The sequence below is a fragment of the Motacilla alba genome, chromosome 3 (genome assembly GCF_015832195.1).
Source record: "Motacilla alba alba isolate MOTALB_02 chromosome 3, Motacilla_alba_V1.0_pri, whole genome shotgun sequence".
Classification (NCBI taxonomy): Eukaryota; Metazoa; Chordata; class Aves; order Passeriformes; family Motacillidae; genus Motacilla; species Motacilla alba.
In genome coordinates this window covers 41,667,689-41,688,698 of record NC_052018.1, presented here as the reverse complement: position 1 = coordinate 41,688,698, position 21,010 = coordinate 41,667,689, and the positions used below count along the sequence as shown (strand labels likewise).

General features: G+C 35.6%; 1 protein-coding gene across 5 annotated transcripts in view; it reads left to right on the top strand.

Annotated features, from left to right (window-relative positions):
- The window catches only part of ASCC3 (activating signal cointegrator 1 complex subunit 3), a 249,137-nt gene that overhangs the window by 32,410 nt on the left and 195,717 nt on the right, over nt 1-21,010 (top strand). For all 5 annotated transcript variants that reach the window (XM_038133665.1, XM_038133663.1, XM_038133661.1 and 2 more), the window contains 4 exons: nt 6,917-7,037; nt 9,813-10,020; nt 10,751-10,892; nt 11,456-11,581. In XM_038133665.1, the coding sequence (XP_037989593.1) occupies nt 6,917-7,037; nt 9,813-10,020; nt 10,751-10,892; nt 11,456-11,581 (597 nt within the window). The remainder of the gene's footprint in view (nt 1-6,916; nt 7,038-9,812; nt 10,021-10,750; nt 10,893-11,455; nt 11,582-21,010) is intronic.

The window sequence follows — 21,010 nt, the reverse complement described above, 5'->3', positions numbered from 1 at the left end:
GTCTTCAGGCTGAATAAGCTGGTAGAAGTTGCCTTGTAGCTATGTATTTGAAATTTTCAAAATAAGTGTATCTGTCTAAATTTCTAATTAGTCTCTGTTAAAATATTGATGATAGTGACGATGATCTCTCCAGTCTACTTATTTTCACGCAAAAATATTGAGAAAATTTGCTATGATTTGTGATTTTGTGCTTGTCTCTTTTTCAGATATGGTAGGCAGTTTTAGGATTTGCACAATGAGCTGGTGGAAGATTTTCATCAAATTCAAATTATGCTGTGACAGATTATGTTATTTTTTTATTATAAGACAAATAGTAAAGAATTATATGTAATCAAAACTGATAGTCATATAAATAGGTTTAGGCCTATTAAGCAATATTTACATACACTTTCAATCTGATAGTCTGGTTTTTTTAAGTCTTGTTATAAGAAAAGCACTTTTTTTCTTCCTTTAACTGATCAATTTCAGTGTTTTAACTATAGATTGCAGTTTGATTTAAAAGAAGCCTTGAACCTGTAGGCTGAGTCTTCCAAACACTTGTTTTGGTGTTTTAATACTATTTATGAAGTTTTCCTTTCTGTGATTCTTATCTTTTACTAGTGTAAATACTAGTTGGAGTAAAGTTGTATAGTCATCTGTGGATACAGAAATACATAAAAATAGAGCATAATCCCAATATGCTGAGGAGAGATGGTATTTAAAAGAGTAATTGGCCATGTCTTTGTCCTACCTGTACTTCTGGACTAAAAACGTGTCCCATACTGAAGACCAGATTTCCATCAGTCTTTGTTGGACTGCAATGGGAAAAATAAACAAAAGTTGAATGCTGAGTGAGAATTTCTTACAACTTCATTATCTTTTTGCAGATGTCTTTCCCAAGGAAAACTTTTCCATCAGCTTCCTTACTCAGCCTTCTATCATATAAGTAAAATTGTGAGTGTGTTGAGAGAATTCCTGCAATTTTGCTGCTTTTTTTTAATCTGCCTATTTCTAAATTTTTATTTAGTTAATTATTTTCTTCTAATTGCCAACTGGTAGTAAAATCTAAAAATTTAGAGCTTACTAACAGACAGATCTTCAAGACCTCTCTGATAAGAAGAGGTAACTTCATTCATCTTCTTGAAGTTGGTGTTTGACCCCACTGGAGGCTGCCTGAGAGCCAGGCACTTCTGGTTCCTTAGAGTATTTGCTTGCTCAGCCCTTATCACTCTGTGCTCAGTGAGATTGCCATGTGAGAGTCCTCCAGCCTCTGCATTGAGTAATAGCCATCAGAAAAGCATTGTGCATACCCGTAGGTTATCAACAACTTGTCGTAAGAGGGCTTAAAGTGTCTGGTTACTGCTCTGTTTGTTGTGAGACCGGTGCAGTTAAGCTGAGCTTGCTTAGACTCTGCCGAGTCTCCTAGGTGGTTTGTAGGGTTGGAAGATCATTTCTGTATAGATGGACTAAATATAATAGGTGTTTTATTCAGAAAAGCCAGGCTTTAAAAAAAGAAAAGCAGATCTGTGAGCTGAATTACTTTCTTACAACTTAACACCTGTTATTAATAAGAATAGTAAGAAATCATACTTTATCCTGCTTGTCTCATTTTAATCAACCTGGAAGGAACATGAAAAGACAAAACATCTGAGATTTGGTTTTAAAATGTGTTCTTCTATAGTCTGTAGTTGTTAGAGCGGATGATAGTCTCTTCAGCACAGCAGTAATTAGCAATCGGCATATATATTATATCCCTAAAGTTTGCATTAATTTTTCATATTTAAAAAAACCCCTCTATCTTCAATGTCCTTGTTTTTTGCTACTGAATCTTTTAAGCAGTATACTAGGCACTATATCCAGACAGCTTTTCCAATAAGCCCGTAGCCCAAGAAAAATGTTCTATTTACCCTATAATTTTTTTTTAATGAAGCAATCATTTCAGTTGCTTCAGAGCTACTAGGACAGAAGAAACTTGAGATCTTGCTATGGTGACTATTCTTCCACAGCTGTTTGAAAACTGTGCCTTCTAAAGCAATATCATCTGCAAACAAGCCACAAAATGCAGGGGTAGCAGTTAATTGTGTAGGTAGGACTCTGTAACCAAAACCTGCTGTTAGGCTATAAAAGTACAGAGGACAACCACTGGTTGGCTGAATTTGGGTTTCTGTTTCATTTATTGCTGTAGAACAGTACTAAGACTCAAGCAAGTTGAAGGGACTGTTCATAGTCTATTTTTGTGTGCACTTGTAAAACAAAATATTTTCTGAGATTTATAGGGCTCTTTCCCACCTCAGGGAAGATGTAGAAGTCAAGAAAATGCCCTTGTGATGGCAGATAGTTTATGATGTCAAAGTATTACTCACAGTTCTGTGCCTCATATTTGAGGACCTCCAAAGCTCCTTGTAAATTATACTTTATAGAATTGAAAAGAGAATAGTACCTATTTAACATTCAGAGTAAAATCTTGTTCCAGTCTTGAACATAAAGATGTACTTTTTTATGGCTGAGCATTACTTGAAAAAATTTGCTGTGTCATGTATCTCATTGGGGTTCAACTCCTTTCTGGTGACTCTAGCAGATAGACTGCTGTCTGTATGTAAGACTCTTGTCTGCGTCCTTGCCTTTTCCATAGAGCTAGCATATATTCAGGAGAAATCATTTGCTTGGGGACCTTGCCTCACCTTTCTAATGCAATATGACACATCTTGTCCTTTTGTTCCTATACTGATTACTCAATACGCTTTCTTCCAGATATTAAACACATAAAATGAAATGTAAAAATCACTGAAAACAATATTAGTGACCATATATCTCAGTCATCTATGTCTTCATGATTACTGAGTAGTGGCTGAAGTCATGTGGAACGTTTGTTAGTGAAGGCAGTCAGGGTTGCCTTTTGGGTACAATCTATTACTGACTTTAAGGAGTGTGATAATTTGGCTAGGATTCAAGAAACTGCTGATTCACACACAGCCTCTCCATCTGTTGACCACTGTCTAGTTTATCTCATTATAACTTAATAGAAAGTCAACTGTGAATACCAGAATCCTTTGCCTGCTCTCAGGGTCATGGGTGTTGATTTTTCAGACCAGACTATGTAATGACATATCAAATCTGAAATGCTAGTGTCTACCCTGGTGGATTGGGTTTACGTGGCCAAGCCTTGCTAGCGGGGGCTGCTTCAAGGGTGGCTTCTGTGAGAAGCTGCTAGAAGCTTCTCCCATGTCTGGCAGAGCCAAAGATGGATGTGCTGTGGATCAAGGCTGGGCCAGATAGAAATGGTTGTTATATCTCTGTGATAATGGATCTAAGAAGATGAACATTTATCATGCAGTTGGCTCCTGGCAGGGACCTGCCAATCCATGGAGAGAGAAACCCATGCTGGAACAGGTTTCCTGGTAGGACTTATGACCCCATGGGGAACCCATGCCAAAGCAGCCTGTCCTTGAAAGACTGCACTTTGTGGAAGATCCACATGGCAGCAGTTTGAGGGGATCTGTTGCCTGTGGAAGGGACTCACACTGGAGGAGTTCTTGGAGAACTGTCTCCCCTTGGAGAGATCCCACGACGCAGCAGGAAAAGGACTCCTCTCCCTGAGCAGTGGGAGAAACTGCTGGTGATGAACTGACCATAACCCCCATTCCTTGTCTCCCTACACCACTGGGGGAAGTGAAAGGCTGGGAAGGAGGGAGGGGTGGGGAGAAGGTTTTTAAGGGCTTCTTTTACTTCTCATTATCCTGCTCTGATTTTAACAGAAATAAGCCTCCTGCATGGATGTGTTTTCATAAGCATCAAAAAATGATAAGGTAAAGAATTGTACTTTAAAACAGCAGCATTCTGTGATAGTTATTAATACCTTAATTAGAAAGCAATGGATTACTCCTACAGTGTGAACAAATATGAATATTAATAATATTTTGGTCTTGCAAGTTCTCATGTTTAGTTATTTCTGGTCTTTGCAAACTTTTTCCAGCATTGTCAGTATTGCTACCATCAGTGGTAGGTGGTGACAGATCTTGCTGTGTAACTTATTCTCTGTCTCTCAGTACTTCTGCTTGGTTTAGTTCTCAGTCGTTGTTTTCCACCCATGGGCTCTGGCAGGCTTCTGGTGAGCGTGGGAGACATCTTGTCAATAAGAACGGGTCATTGCTTCTGATCTTCTATATTCTTTTGCTTTTCCCCCTCATTCTCGAGCAATGAGCTTAGTCTGTCTTAGCTGTTTAAAATGTCTTGGAAGCATCCTTTATATTCAGGAACAGCAAGGTTAATTAGGTGACCAAGCCGGCTCTCAAACTGCTGGTAGCAAATGACTATCTGTCCACCCATCAAGAAGGCAAAATGGAGTGACTTTCATCACACAGGTGTTGCAGAGTCTGGCCTGTAGTATTGTATGGATTTTGCTCTCTCTGACTGGTAGAAAGGCTGGAGAGCAGGATGTCCAATTTCACCTTGGTGCTCTTCCGTTGAGCCCATCTCACTGGGGCTGGAGTTTTTGCTTCATGATGTCTGACCATGAGGTAGAATGTATTGTGTAACATTGCTGCTTCTTTGTGAAGTGCTGCTGTTCTTACTGGGCGAAGAGTATGATATGGATGGTTTTTGTTTCAGAATAGATTGGGAAAACAGGAGGAGGAAAACATTGTCCCGTTCAAAAAAAAAAGGATGTTATGTCTTTCCCCAGCAAATACCATCTTTTCTGACTGATGCTTTTTGAGATTGTTCTTAACAACTTCCAGTGAGAGAGATGTTTTGGAGTCCTGTGCAGAGATAGAGATCTACATTGGATGTTTTAGACCTAGTGTGTTATTTGTCTTCTGATGGTGATGGTGGTAGTGCGAGTTTGAGTTTGGGTATTTTGGAGGAGTAACATGCTAAGTCAGAATGTGCTTACATTATGTCTGCTGCCTTGATGAGAAATTAGTGCTTGAGCCCAGATCTGGATGAATTGAAAGAATTTCATTTCCCTGTGTTGCTGGTATTTCACAGTCAAGAAATCATTAGCTAAGTCAAGACAAGTTTGTGTTCAGTTCTTTATACAATTGAGCTATTTCAAACACATTTATTTTCTTGCTGCTTCAGTGATTATTTTTCCCTCTCTCTCTTAAGTATTTGACCCTGGAAAATACCTCCTCAAATTTACCAGTACTAAATTGCCTCTTTCTTTTGAAATGTAAAAACAAAGTCATCTTACAGCTTTAGATAGTATTAGTTAAAATGTGTCTGTAAATTGACAGTAAGGAGCTATGCAAAATAGAAGAATTAATGATCAGTGCTAGTGAAGGCTGGATAAAGGCAAATCAATCATAGCTTGAGATCCCTGAGAGCAGAACTGATGTCTGACCAGCAATTCCCTGTTCTATATTTTTGTAGTTTGTTAATTTTGAACATCTTCTATTTGTCCACATTTATTAAATTCTCTTATTTTACTTTTTCTGGAGACTGCTTCTCCAGCTTGCCATCACTGGTTACTCTAATGAAAGAGATACAAGACTTTATACCTTTTAGCTGTTAGTTTGGTCTCTGCAAACTTCACCATCACTGTACTAATTTGCAGAAACCTTATGTTTTCCTAGAAACCCCTGAGGGCCTGGAGTAACACTTTTTCCTTTTTTCCCCCTCCCTTATTTTTAAATGACAGCTTGTATTATGAAGTACAGATTGGCGTGAAAGAAAGGGATCATTGATTTGATGCCATTGGCACTGTTCAGAATTTTGCAAATACGTGAAGAGGTAACATAAAGGTTTATTTCAAGGTGTTCCCCAAGGACAGTAGTCATAGAGAGCCACAGAAAAATTCTTTGTTAAGGAGTTGGCAAATTAAATACAGGACAGTAAGAGACCTCTCTCTCCTTTTATAGTTAGAACAGAAATGCTTGAATTCTACAGTGCTAAAGTCTTACTCTTTCATAGGACATCACATCAAAGTACATTATATAGTTTATTCTTACCAGATTCCTGAAGTTATATGGATAATATTAGCAGCAATTTCAAAAAGCACTAAGGAGAAACTGCCCTGTTTTCCTTTTTGGAAATAGAAAAAATGGAGAAAAAATTTGTTTTGAGCAGTATTAAAAATCAAAAATGTGTTTTGAGTAACTTACTGCTTACTGTAATGCTTTGATTTTTGACAAAATAATTATAGATGAGATAGAAATGAAAGTACTTTTAATGTTTTGGAGTTTTTTTCCCATTTAAATGCAGTATTATGTGGAAAATGGAACTTAAAATAGGGAACTGTATTTGTCTAACCTGCTACAAAAGAATCACTTAAATAAGAATAGCATTGGGCCACAATACCACTTACTGGTACAGAATTCTCTTCTGATGTACATCCATCGCTTACATTATATGTTCAAATTACACACAGGATTATATGTACAGGTACAGAAGTCAGTATTAGTGTCATCTTAAATGTTCCTTCATATTCCTGCTGTACTCCACATCTATGATTTTTTTTTGGTATGACGAGTCTGTGAAAATGCAGTAGGCTACACCTCCTGTTGACTATAAAGGGAATAACTTCCTACATACCTGACTTTCATGAGAAGGCATTGGTTCTCTTGATTCATCTGCATAGATTATGGAAAAGTAAATTTACCACATATATAAATAACCATAAAAGGCATGTAAAGTTTAGACTTGAGAAGAGTTAAATTTTATATAAGAATCCCCAAGAGAAAGTGAGTTTTACTTAATAGACAAAATTCACAAATTTTTAAATATTTCCAGCAGAAAACTTTCTATAATTCTCCCTTTTTGTAATAGAGAACCTGGTATTAGAAATTATACCCTTTGGACTGAATTACTGGGAGGTTAAATTCATTAATTTGTTAGATATTGTCAACAGATAGGATGTTGCCAAGGATAGAAATATTGCAGTCCTTTTAAAAAATTTATATACATTAAGATATGACTTATGACTTTATTTTCTTTGTAGTTATTTGAACTGCTAGGCCCTGAAGGTTTTGAACTCATAGAGAAACTCCTACAGAACAGATCTCTGATTCTGGAAAGATCTTTGACTTGTCCAAATGATAACAGGTTCCAGGCTCTCCAAGGTAAGCGACTACAAAACTTTTATTCCAAATCAGATAAAAAGTAGATTTCTAACTGTTCTGTTTTATTTCCAACAGTAGTAATATCCATGTATAATTAAAAAACAAACAAAAAAGTCTCCAAACAAAAGGAGACAATGGAGGAATGTATTTCTGGGCTTAAGCAAAGAAAGTCTGATTGTACAGAAGAAACAAATATAGATTGCATATATTTATTTAGTTTTCAACTGCCTGTGGGCATATGCAAATTTTGAATGTGTCAACAGTTGCACTTTTCCTGTTTTAATGGATTACTCTGGAAATAATCTGATCTTCTACTATTCCTCATTTGCTTTCTTGCTTCCTCTCTACTTTGTACTATCATCTAATGTAGACCTTGGGGAAGAAAAGCATAGTAACAACCACTTCTGAAAATAATAGAGTCAAACTTAAGTGTGAATAAGTGAGAGGGTGAAAAAAAGGAATTCAGGTTTTGTACTGTCATTTTTGGATTTATAAGTTAATGCATCTGCACCAAGTAATTATTTTAAAATATGTTTTACAGATCGTTGTTTTAAAACAAGTCTTATAACTTTCTTCTCTGACAAAAATAAATCTGAAAGTGTATGGGTTGTGACTTGGGATAAACCTTACATGGACATAGCACCATGCAGCCCATTGCGTGTTCACAGCATATGGAGTTAGAAAAATGTGAATAGAGCCAGTAATGGTGGACTTATGTATCGCCACAATAATTTTAAAATGCAAGTGACCCCTTTTTAATGTTTGTCTTCAATGAAACATTACATAAGGAAGTGTTTAGAAGTTCATCTCTTGCTGTGCTAATGGTTAGTCTAAACTCATCAGAACAACTGTTAGTTTTACCTGTTCATGATTTCAAAGATGAATGTCTTGCTGTATGACAAGGCTTTCTGTCCTGATAGCTTTCCCTTCTTAGGTCATCAAATAAAAAAGTAAAATACATTCAGTAGAAATTGAATTAATATATTTTTCTCCTGTGTACAGAGTTTAGTTACAGGAGTATTTTCTTCTCACTTAGCAGAATGACTATTTTGGAAGCTTTTATGAAATTACTCTTCATTATGCCATCAGTAAAATCTATCACAGTAATTTCTGCTAGAATGTGGAGGAAGAATATTTTCAATGTTATGTTTTTCAGACAATAGGAAAGCGTTAACTGATTGAATGCTTTTTTCACTGATGAGAGAATCCTTTCTTTAACTGTGGTAAAAAAGTCAGTGATATTCAGGGTATTTTCTCTGAGACTGAAGATACTCTTGGCACTGTGTTCAGTATTTTAATTTTAATAAGGTTTTATTCTTTTTTAAGTTGATCAAAATGGTATTTCTAATGGGGAAGTCCTATATTTTCAGAATTTCACTTGGAGAAGGGACTAATTCTGTCTGCAGAAATTTAGTCAATTTTGAGTAATTTGTGCCTTTAAAAAATTAGCACAAGTCAAGAAACTATACATATACTGATGTTTTGTACCATGCCGTGTTATTTGACTATTTCTTATGTAATTTACTTCTGTGACAATAAAGATGATTGTTGTGTTTATCAGACAAATCAAGTAACATTTCTTTGCCCTAGTGTGTTCAGTCTGAATTAAATTTGGTCAGGAAATTGCATCTGTTGTTTTCCCCTTTTAATACAAGAGAGAGAAAGAGTTAAAGCTGCAGACATGATAGTATTAATGTGGACATACTGACAGTTAGGATTTTTTCAATGCTCTTCAACAAGTTATTGTTGCCTTATCCAGTATGCATGCTGAGAGATGTAGGAGTTTCACTGTTGCTGTAGGTGAAAACTAAGCAGCACAAATTGTTCAAAATGTCAGTCGAGTGGGTTTATTTGATGAAAAAAGGTTTTCAAGTTTTTCGCTTCAGAGTTTGGCTGCAGAAGTACATATGAAACATAACTGAGTTAAGTATTTAATATTCAGTCAAAGGTATATAAACTAATAATCTGTTTGCAGAATTTTGAAAAACGACATTTAAAACCACCAATATTGTTAAAATGAAAACAAAATAAATCTCTCCCAGCCTGTTGTATATAAAAGACTTGGTTGTGTCGTCAGTTTTAGCCAGGGCTGATCTCAGAAAGGTGAATGTAACTGAGCTTTTTTGGGTTCCCTGCTCCCCTGGATTTACTGTTTACTGTAATTGTTCTGTGGTTCTGATTCTTCTTGATAGTCCTGCTGCATATCAATGTAAAAGAAAGGCATCCTTGTGATTGTGTAGAGTAGGATTGATTTCCTCACTTGTTCAGGGAAATTGCATTGTGAGTATGCTTTCAATACAGGCATGTTATCTAGTATATATACACTAATTGTTATGTGAAGAGGCTGTTTAAAAAACAAAAATCATCCTGTTTAATCTGTTGTCACGCAATCCTGCTTATCAGTGCATGTAAGAGCAGTGATAAGAGGCAAAGTGGCATTTCCACTGTAGATGAAGTTATTATAAATACAGAAAACAAAAAATGTCCTTCCTTTTGCTGCTAGTCCATCCCCTTGCTTTGGGATTAAGTGTATTTTAGATGTCCTGCCTTTGGGACATGACCTGGTGGTACTTCTAGATGTCTTGAGCCCAACTGCTGCACAGTCTACATAAAGCTCAACTATTTTTAATCACACAATACACTCACATACGCACACACAAACCCCCTAAAACAAGCATGAAACCAGATATTAAACCCCCAAACCTTTAGAATGAAACTGGGGGGGAAAAAAAATGGAATCCAGAACTTATGGGGATGCATGTCTGTCTATTGCAGAACAGTGCAAGAAGTTTATAGGAGAAAATGCTAAACCAAATTATGGTTGTCAAGTCACAATTCAGTCTGAACAAGAAAAGTTGTTAATGAAGCAATATCGTCGGGAAGAAAAACGAAATGCCAGAAAGGAAAAACAAGCTGTGGAGGATGGAGAAGGTTCTGGAGAAGGACAAATGTGCTTTGATCCCAAAGAGCTGCGGATGCAAAGGTAATAAATCCCAAAAGTTGAGAAATGCTTCTGTTGTAATTGCTACTTCAACATATCATAACAGTTTATTTTCTTTTAGTTTGCTTTGGTGATTAGGTGATTCTGACTTCAAGTCACGTTTTATTACAAGCGTAGAATTTTTTTTAATATGAAAACCTAATTTTCAGGAAAGAAAGCAGTGATTTGCTTAATGAGAATCTTCTTGATCTCATCTCTGTGGGCTGGAATTGCAGATTAGTGGGGTAGGCTATCTTTCTTAGTTCCTGTATGCACACTACTTGCTTAGGATTTATGAAGTCTGTACTAAATCTATCAGAACTATCTTTCTTTTTCTCTCTCAAGATTAATGGGTACTATTTTCCAAGTTGACAGCTAGAAGGTAGTGGGAGGAGTAGAGGAGGGAGAGAATAAGGAGCAAATAAGCTGTTGTATTTTGTATTGAGAAAAATATAGTGAGACTGGTATCTAACTGTGAAATCATGTTGCTGTGTTGCTTAAAAAGAGTCAAAACTGCTTTTAGGAAAGCATTGCACTTGTTGGATTGTGCTTCTAAATTTTATCTAAACTGTGTGTTTCAAGGTTTTGGTCTAACTAGTGACAGAGAATAACACTGTAACATTTTTTTCTTTCATTTCCTCAAACCTTGCTCTGACTTTAATATGCCATGCTCAGTTTTTGTGATGGCAGCCTGAAATGGGCAGAATTACTGCAGGTATTTTTCTGCCCACAGAGAACTAGCGCTTCTGAACGCTCGAAGTATGCCAGTCCTAGGTAGACAGAGAGAGATGAGCATCGAAAAAATTCATTATCCACATGTCTATGATTCCCGAGCTGAAGCTATGAAAACATCAGCATTCATTGGGGGTGCAAAGGTATGTTGGTGCATAACCCTTCTTGAACAGTACATCTTTCCCCATGAGTAGGGTGCAGCAGGGTTCCCTTTGTTTCCTTAGTCTCCTCCTTCTCAGAATCCAATGTATGAAGCAGTGCTTCTTTGCAGAGGGTTTTAAATGCTTTGATATATTCTATTTTTATTTCGACTCTGGAAGAAATAATATCATTTTCAACTGATGTATTTGCTTTTATTTCTAGGGTTATTTAAATTCTTAAGGTACTATTTTTCTTTCTTTTAGATACCTTTGAATTGACTTTAACAAAATAAATGCTTTATGAAATTCTAGACCTAATGGATTCTGAAATTTAATAAAACAGAGTTATCATTTTTGGGGTTTTGGGACTATTTTCTGAGTATTAAAACTGATTATTTTGCATTTGGGGGGTTCAGTTCTATCTATAAAAAGGATGAGGGAGATCTGCTTTTGGTTTGGATTCATTTTTTGGAGGAAAGTGATAAAGCATTGTTCAAAGTGACATGTGCATAATGACACTTTCTGTTTTCATACTTTTAATTGATTTTCCTGTAATACACGTTTAGGTGTTCTTACCAGAGTCAGTTCAGCGAGAAAATAATAAAATGTATGAAGAGGTGAAGATCCCCCACAGTGAACCAATGCCTGTTGGTATTGAAGAGAAAATTGTTTTTATTAAAGACTTAGATGAGGTGAGTATACAATTTCAAAGATATTAAATTAGTTTTTACTTTGTGTTACCAAAATCTAACTGGAAATATTGCCAGTTTTTCCAGTGATATGTGATAGGTAAATGCAGACAGTCAATTTCTTCACTACTAATTTGAAGAATGTTTATTGGGGAACGTAGTTCAGTGATAATAATCCCTTTCACGTGGACTCAGATTCAAGGAATTGCTGATCTGAACTACTTGTTCATGAGTTCCAGTTATCCATTCCTTTGGCATTACATTTTCAGTTATTTATGGTTTTGAGCTGTGATCTGAAAATCTGTGATCACTGAAATGAAAGTATCACAGTGATTTTGTTCTCTTCTGAAGAACACAGGAGAAAGTGAGCCTGAGCTTCTGTACTTTGACCTGTGCAGGTTGGCTTCTGACTGCACAGCACTATTCTGCACCAGTCTTACTGTCTGATGCAGTTCAGGGGTGTTGAATATGGTGTTATAGACTGTGTGGGGTGCAAAGTCATCTCCAAATGTGCTTTGATGATAGAAAGTAAAGAGCAGAGAGGAAAAAAGAGGGTAGAACAAATTTTAACATTTCAACTTTTACTGATTTAAAATGGTGAAAAAGCTGAGGTAAGGCAACTAAATTTCTTGTTAGTTATTTACAGTCTAGAGCTTACAGTACTCCATCACAGGTACCTTTTTACTCCTTGTTGTATATGTCAAATCTGTTGAAAAGTGGAAGATTTGGTATTGATTTCAACAGAGACATAAAAAGCAATCTCTGTGTACAAAGATTTTATGTCTCTTAGTTCTGCAGCATATAACATGGATACATTTTTTCCACCTTTTTCTCTCTGGGAAAGCAGGAAATGAGAATATATGCAGGGCACTTTATTGAGATTCTGAATAAAAATTTAACTCTTTCAAAAGAGAAGACAGTTTTAGAATCTGAATCTTTAGAATCTGAATACGTTTTAGAATCTGAATCTTTAGAATTTGAATTGGTTTCTGCTTAGGTGACAGTACCTAATGTTGTGTTTATGAATTGACTGACAGCCCTTAACCAGATTGAAAAATACAGAAACTGCAGCTATTGTGATTTTATATGACAGTATTCAGCATGACAGCTTTCTGCAAGAAAATGTCTTTTTCCTAAGCTAAATACTACCTACTAATCTGTAAACTTTTTGGAAGAAGTACCAATATTTCAAAAGGCAGTAAAAGATTTCAGAAAAAATGTGGTTCAGATAGAAAAATACCTGTCTAAAATGAATAGTTTGCTGATTTTTGCACATATAATATTTAAAATAAATATTAAAAATTATCAGTTATACAAATTTAATAAATAATTGTCTTTTGTAGATTGTGTATCATCAAGAGGTCTGCTTTTCAGTTTTACAGTGAAATTCTGAAATAGAAATAATCTTCTTCAGAATTTTATTCTTTGATATGATTCTTATTATGGGATGAAATAGAAGTGTCAACAACAAAAACAATTTTGATTGTTTGAACACATATGTATGTAATTCCTGCCCCCAACTTTAGTATCGATTTGCGACAACAGATGCCAATTTTATGAAGTTTGTCCAGCTGTAGGACTTCTCAGCTTCTTGATTTCACTAATGAGACTCACAGATATGAAATTTGTTAAATAGAAATTTTTTATCAAGGAGCTAAAATAGGCTGGAACTCCCAATGCGTAAGTTAAGACATACTTTGTCAAGATGTATCTTTGTTAGGGCAAAATTATCTTCTTTTTGTTTTCTCTGCATGGCTGTTTTAAATCTCTAAGCTCAGAAACACCTTGGTTGGCATTTCAAATTTTTGCCAATTAACTGTAGTCAGTTTAGAGAGCGTAAAGATTTTCTGTCAGTATGTTTTATTTTGGACTAAGTAGTATAAGCAAAAGCAGAAAAATAATGATTTTCAGATGTTTCCCTAGCATGTATAGGTGCTCATAAAATAGCTCTATTGTATCTCTGTATGGATATTTTTGCAGGGGTATCTAAAATTTGAGTAGGTGGTCAAGGAGTAGAGATGACGGTAAATATAACTAGATATTTTATGACTAGGAACTTCTAAAGGCATCATGAGGAAGTTGACAGTTCTGCTGCTGTTGACTACTATGCCATTAGTGATAGGGTTTTGATGTAAGACATTTAGTCTAGACATAAAGGTACTCAGCCTGTTTAACAAGTCAATATACATGCAACCCATAATCCACAGGGGGAAAAAGGCACAGAACAACCAAGCCATTTATTGTTGCTGGGGTTTTGATTATTATATATTGAGCTTTATAAGCACTTGCTATTCTCTGGGGAAATCCTGATGGTATTAAAAATTATAAATATTCTTCTTCCTTTTCTTTTTAGTCTGTATGTTTTCATTTGCACAAAAATAATTTTAAGAACTCTGTATCTCTTTCTTGTGAGCTATGTGATTCTGATCACATTGTCAGCAGTTTGGGGAGAGTATTTGACTGTGCAACGTTTGTTGCAGAATACACCATTGCATTTCAGCTTCAAAACTCCTAAGGTCAGAAGTGAGTTCATAAGGAGTTCATTTATATTTTGAACTGTTGTCCAGAAGTTAAAGCTCTGCATCATATAAGTTGGAAGTAATGTTGCATTTTAAATTATTTAAAGTATTATTTAAGACTTAGATTTTATTTCCTGTAAACGCAGGTTGAGAAGAGAGGAGAAAAATGTATTCCTCAGACACTAATTCTAACAAACCACATATTAACCACATTTTAAACATGCATATGCTTCCTTTTTTAATAGTTTCTTATATGGAAGTATAAGGCAAAATGTCAAAACCTCTATGAACCAACACCAAAGCAGCAGCAATGCCTTAAACCAGGACAGAGATTAACCCAGGGTTCTTTTTTATAAGATTGGCAGTGTAGCCAGGATGCATCTGCCACTGCACTCCACAGTGTAGAAATAACACATTTAAGCTATTTTTAGTACTATATTATCTGAAATCTTATGACTGCTATTTTCAAGTAAGTATTTAGTTTAGTTAGGGCCTCCTTTCAAAGGGTCAGAGTTTTCCTAAAAAGTTTATGATTTCATGATTGGTGAAATCACTGCCTGAAAAAAACACAAGTCCTAAGATGAAACTCAAATGGATTGACAAAGGTCCAAATTTTTACAGCTACTATTCCTACCCAATCCTATTATTCACTGCAAATATGAGAGCAGGAGTAACCTACCCTGCACAATTTGGCAGCCGTAAAAACATTCCGTAGCATGTCATGAACAGCTGGCTTCAGCACTCTCCTGCTTTCTGTGTTATTCCTTTTTCAGTTTTGCCTCCTGCCTTTCTCCATTGCGATCTGAACTGCTGTGTCACTTCCCCCAACAATCTCACTCCCCCTGTGTTATCTCATATTGTTTATTTCCTACCTGTGTTGGGTTGGGAGCAGGAGCTGGTGGCACGGAGGGAGCTGTGCTGCTGCTTGGGAATGTTGCTGGTGTTCAGAGGTGGGAAGGTGCACTGTGTCCCACGGAAGGAGTTGCAAAAGGGCTCTTACAGAATGGCAACAAATCCCACCCCCAGTCCCCTTGGTAGATACCTGTTTTTCTTGACATTTACTATTTCTCAGAGAGCTGTTTTTACCACTGTTCAAGCACGGGTGGTTCATAAGTAGCTGATTGGACACACCAGTTTAATCTAAAGTATTATGGTTCTACTATTTGTACAAGTGATGTGCCAGCTACATTGTTTCAATAATGAGAGTTTTCAAAATTGGGAAAGCATAAGCTTAGCTTTATTATCTTTGCTTAGTTGACATGCAGCTTGACCATTAGTGAAATATATTTTTTGTATTTATTATAAAGGTGGTTTTGTGCCAGGCTTTTTGCCAAATAAATGTTCCTTTAAAGTCATAAACTCAGGCCAGGGAAAGTTACGCTTCAAGATTGTGAAAACAGGTTTTATCTAAAAAATTGCTGATGGTGAAAAATTACTTCAGCTTTTTATCTAAAGTGGGTGTTCAGGTTGGATTTATTTCTTTTTTTCATGTTATTTCCATTTCCTTTTACTAGCACTGCTTAATGATCTAAATAAGAAAGGTATTTTTTTCTCTCTGCATTATGTGAAGGAGTTATTACAAAATCAATATGCTCTCTTTTCCTGTAATGTTTTCTTGTTTTTAGAATTGTACAAGGTAAGTCTACTGAATTAAAGTATGCGTGCTTTTGGATAAATTACATTTTTCACATCCAGAGTATTGGATCATTAATTCCAAAGCTGGTCTTAGTGCATATTTCAGTTCCTTATTTTCCAAACAGAAATTGATGGTTGAACCGTATGGAATAATTTAAAAAAATATTTTGCATTTATTGAAATCTTGTCATTTATCCAATTAATTATACTCAGAAATTGCTGTGAGGAGAGTTTAGAAGTTCTGTAATCATTAGCCTCAACTTAAGACAAGAAAAACCATGTATGTCAAGGCACAATTGCTTTAATGGCTGGCAGTGTATATTAGGGATTGCACTTGGGCTTCATATTTCAGGGAGGGGGGTCCAAAGGAGGTTGAATATATGTAATACCAGGTGAACAAAAATATTTGAGTTAAGATTCAACACTGATAATGATCATAAAACCTACGAGTTCTGGCCTATTTTTCTTCAATATGGGAGTTAATGGTATTTTGTCATTTTTTTAGAATTTCAGATACTATATATAAAGTTTCTGCATAAAATTTTTTTATTATTTCACTTACCCTTAAATGAAGCTTTTAGGCATTGTTTCATTAAAATTCTAGCAATAAATATTACTGCTTTGGCTGAAAGCAAGCAAAAAATATGTGCTTCATGCTGAACCAGCAGTTTATTGTCCATCTTGTATAAAATTATCATATCTTCCATTAGAAAAATTCTGTTTCTTAGTAGAAACAGTTTATTAACTCTTCATCAAAAAGATCTGTTGCTATGATGTGCAAGCTGTAAAGTGGTATTCTGATTTTAAAATTTACCTGTAATCTCACATTGCAGTAATGCAAACGCGCTCTGTGACTTGCTACTAATTCACCTTTGAAAGGCACTTGCTGTGCTTGAATATAATTCATTGAATGTAATATTTTTAAACATGTACCTTATTTGACTGCAGCTTTCACTGCAGATAGATGTGACTGTATGATTTCCTGAACGCTAAGAAGTTCTTTTTTCTTTCAGCAATGGAGAACATCTTCCCGTTATGATAAATCAAAAAGTATTTTGAAAAAAAAGTCTTACTTTATTGATATAGCTTTTAATATTAGAAATGGTACTATAACATTTTTCTGGATTCATAAAACCTTTCTACTATTCTAATATGCCTTTGCCAGTAAGATGAGTTTTTTTTGTTCAGTAGGATGACTGATTTTAAGAAGTGCCAGATTATTAACCTTATTTTGTGTAACACCTTTAAAACAAAAAAACATATTTAAATAGTTTAGAGGAAAAGAAACTTGATATGGTCATGTCAAATAGATTTGATACTGTATTTGAAATACAGGTACATTGCAGGGATAGCAAGGCTTTATGAATGTTATAGTATAACTTTGAAATAATTGCATAATGAAATGTGAAAGTCTGAGGTCCTTGATTTAACATGACAACGGGATGTCTCAGCTTCAGTGAGGCACAGTTCTTAGGAGCACAGCTTGGAGGATCACCAGTTATGACCACTCTCCAATAACCAGGAGTTTGACAAGTTGAAAACTTAACACCAATGGCGAAGATTAGAAAGGAAGTAGGTAGATATAAAGGAATAAATGTGTGATTAAGAACTGCTTTACAGGTGGATAATTTTGTCCAATAATTTGAGATTATTGTTCCAAATATAGTTCCACCTATATCTACTTTCTTGTAATAGGAGATTATTTTTTCATACCTGGAGTCTGTATCAAAATATATAAAGCAGGTTTCCTAGAATATCAGAATAAGAGCTTGAACTAGTGCTGAAACAAGAGAGAAAAGAATGAACTGTCTCAAAAGAGCTGTACTGAGTATAAAGATTTTCTCTTTTAAAGTAAAGAGATAGTAAAAGACAAAAAAAACCCTGGAGCACTCTTACATTTTTCATAATTATTGTTTTAAAAACAATATTTTGAAATGATTGTCGGTAAGGACTGTAGTTTGCCTTTAGAATTTGAAAACTGTGATTTTTGACTCACCAAAAAGGTGTTTGATACTATTACCGTCTTTGAGTGGTCCTATCTCTTAATGCAGGATAAGAAATTGAAGCTATTATCTCTGAAGCATCTCCATGTTTGGCAGGTGTGACTTCTCTGGAGTCTGTCATCCATTCTTAGTCCAACATTGTCACAGACTGAAAAAAGACAGTAATATATACATTTTAGATAGTTAAAAATATATTTTTAAACTACATCTATCTATATAAAACACAAATGTACAACATTTATATGGGGTATGTGTATATATATATTTCCCATTAAGATTTGATTATTAAAGTACCAGAGGCTTTTAAATAGACTACTATTTTATATATCTTTCTCTATGCCTTCCTCAGCTTGCCAGATTTCTACTGTTTTATTTTTAAGAAAGATCTGTATGCAAAGGAGGTAGTCAAGCCAATCTCTGTCTTTATAAGAGATGTATGTAGGATGCAAAAAAATGGGGAATGATGAATAATTGGCGGTAGATGAGAACTGAAGCATGATCTTATGTCAGATTCTATGAAAAGCAAAAGACGGCTTTCACTGAGTAGCAGCCTGCACTTACAGGAACAATATGTGTCTATCCACCATTGTGGAAGTAATAAACAGTTCACCTCTTTTGGGATAGGGAGAAATGAAGGTAAAGGAAGCAAATACGTCACATCTCACATAAGTTTGGAGGCAGGCATTATATAATTGATCAGATGTAAGCCTGTATTTGCTCAAACTACATCCTCCTTGGCCTATTTATATGATGTGGCTTTTATTTTTTGTATGATGATGTGGATCAAATCACTGTAATGTGGCCATTTTAAAACAGACTATATTTATACAAACTGGAAGGATTTTCACCAGAAAAGTATAACAAAAACAGGCTTTTACTATTGTCCCATAAGAATGAGGAAGTATTATAGATACTTTCTTATAATTTTGATTTACCAGGATTCCTGGAGAAATTGATAGATAACCACTTGCACTCAAAAGTCTTTTCAGATTGTACAATATGTCTTTGGTTTTAAAAAGCAACCAGCATAGCAGTTAGCAGTGTAACTCTTTTCTTCTTCCAAAATGGTGTTCTCTTTCGACTTCTGCCATAAACCTGTCATTTGGTAGACTGACAGCAGATTTATTTGCTTTGGTTTGACACTGGGGAAGTTGGATCCTTTTAGAATCAGACTGAATTAAGGTTTCCTTTGCAGCATGTGCTGTCTTAACTTACCTACACAAATTTTTCAGATGATTTTTCAGTGAAAGTCAAAAGTTTTTGGCCAATAGGCTTCTCCTTGCTTTTCAGCTGTAATATAATGCCCTTACCTACCTCGAAGTGTCCTGAAATGGAGTGCATAAAATATGGTCTGATCATTTGTTCTTTCAGTTGCATTTGTCCTAGTCTCATGTGCAGTATAGTTCAAGACCTGTTGTAGTCTTGTGCTTTTCATCCTTTTAAGATTACCAAGGCATTTATCTTTTTTCTTTAAAAATCAGTTTCCAGGTGCTGTTAGGATATAGTAGATTGCATAATACTGTGTGAATTGACACATACAGGTGACCACCAAACCCCAGCTGCCATGCAAAGAGTAAATTTATTTCATTACCTTGCCCGCAAGGCTGGGTGGCAGAGACACACAGAGACACAAGCTCCCTTAGGCTTAGCTCATCCCAGCAGGCAGAGCCACACAGGGACACAGGCTCCCTTAGGCCTAGCTCATCCTAGTGGACAGAGGGGGAAGAGGGAGGTAGCAGCCCCACTACCAAACCCAGTATATCACAGGGCTTCGCACTCTGGCGTTTATCACAAGGCGGTGCCTTTATGATCTCTCTCGCAGCAGGGGGCTCAGGCACATATGTGAGAGTGTGTTATCTCAACACAGGAATCTTCTCAGAATACTTTTCGAAACAGGCAGAGGATGAACAACACTAGGCACAATAAATGGAGTTTTCCCACACCAACATACTTAGCAGTCCCAGCCACAAGGTCACTTTGAGCAAAACTGTTATATCCTTGTCAAATCTTTCTGTTTGAAACCTTTTGTCCCAACAAACACATTATATATATATATGTATGTATATATATATTTTTGGCTTTAGCTTATTTATTTACATACTCATAATAAGACCCTTTTAACATCTTTTAAGTTTGATGGTGTTACATGAACAAACCACATTTGAGACACTGGAGAGGTTGAGAGGGGCAAGGATGCTATTGAAAAACTGGTAAATATGCTCTTTGTTGTATCAGTCTGGGCTGTGTTTTTACGTACACTTTTATTTTCAAGGGCTTGATACTAATGACAACAGGCAAAACCCACTAGTAAGTGTAGATAAAGCAAGAAAAAATCCTTGTGAATAAAAAATAATGTTTTCAAATGTCCTTTCGTTTGTGAGGTTGTAATTCAACAGATCTTCTCATTTAGAGAGACTTTGTTTATTCTGTGTATAACCTTTTCTTTTGAAAAGAGCTCTGTAAAATCTGGTGTTATCTCTTCTTATGCAGAGAAGTTCAAAGAGAAGAGCAATTAACTGATAACAGGGGTCAAAGTCTAATAGGGACATCTGTACTGGTGAATATAGAGAACTTAATTTCTTTTAGTCTGTTCTTTAAACTAGCATTGTTGCGTATAATACACAAAGCAAAAATTGCTTTAAAATATTTATTAGATACTGTCTTGCAAGAGTTTTATATATTCTTATAGTTGTTTAGGTTGCTCCTTTTCATGCAAGTAGTAAATATGAATAGGGAAATGGACTTTTTAATATTAACATGAGATAAAATTGGCTGCATCTGATTTGAATGAAATGTGAAGCCTGTTTCATTTTCTACACAGCTGCCAAGTGTGTGTATATTATGTAGTGATGCCTCTGAAATAGTTGAAAATCTGATGGGAACACTTACAAAGGCAAACCAGCAAAGGGCACCAGCTGCTGAAAAACACCTGCTGAGCCACTGTGGGAGTAGATGCATCTGCCTGTACCTAGAAGTAATCTAACAAAGTACCTGCTTTTACCTGTCAGGATTTTAATTTGTGTGAAGATTCATCCAGTAAAACTGGTTCTGAATACTTAGATAAAGAAAAAAATATGGCTGTTTTTTTGGTTTTGTTTGGTTTTGGGATTTTTTTGTGCAGAAGAGCACCACTTATGAGCAATGTTCTCATTCTTATAACTAGTTTAAGTTCTTCTTTTAATAAAATACAAACCCAGATTTGGCAGCCAGAAGTCTCATCTGCACTGTGTGTAGTGTGCTATTACAGGATACAGCCAGTCTGGAGGAGATTATGC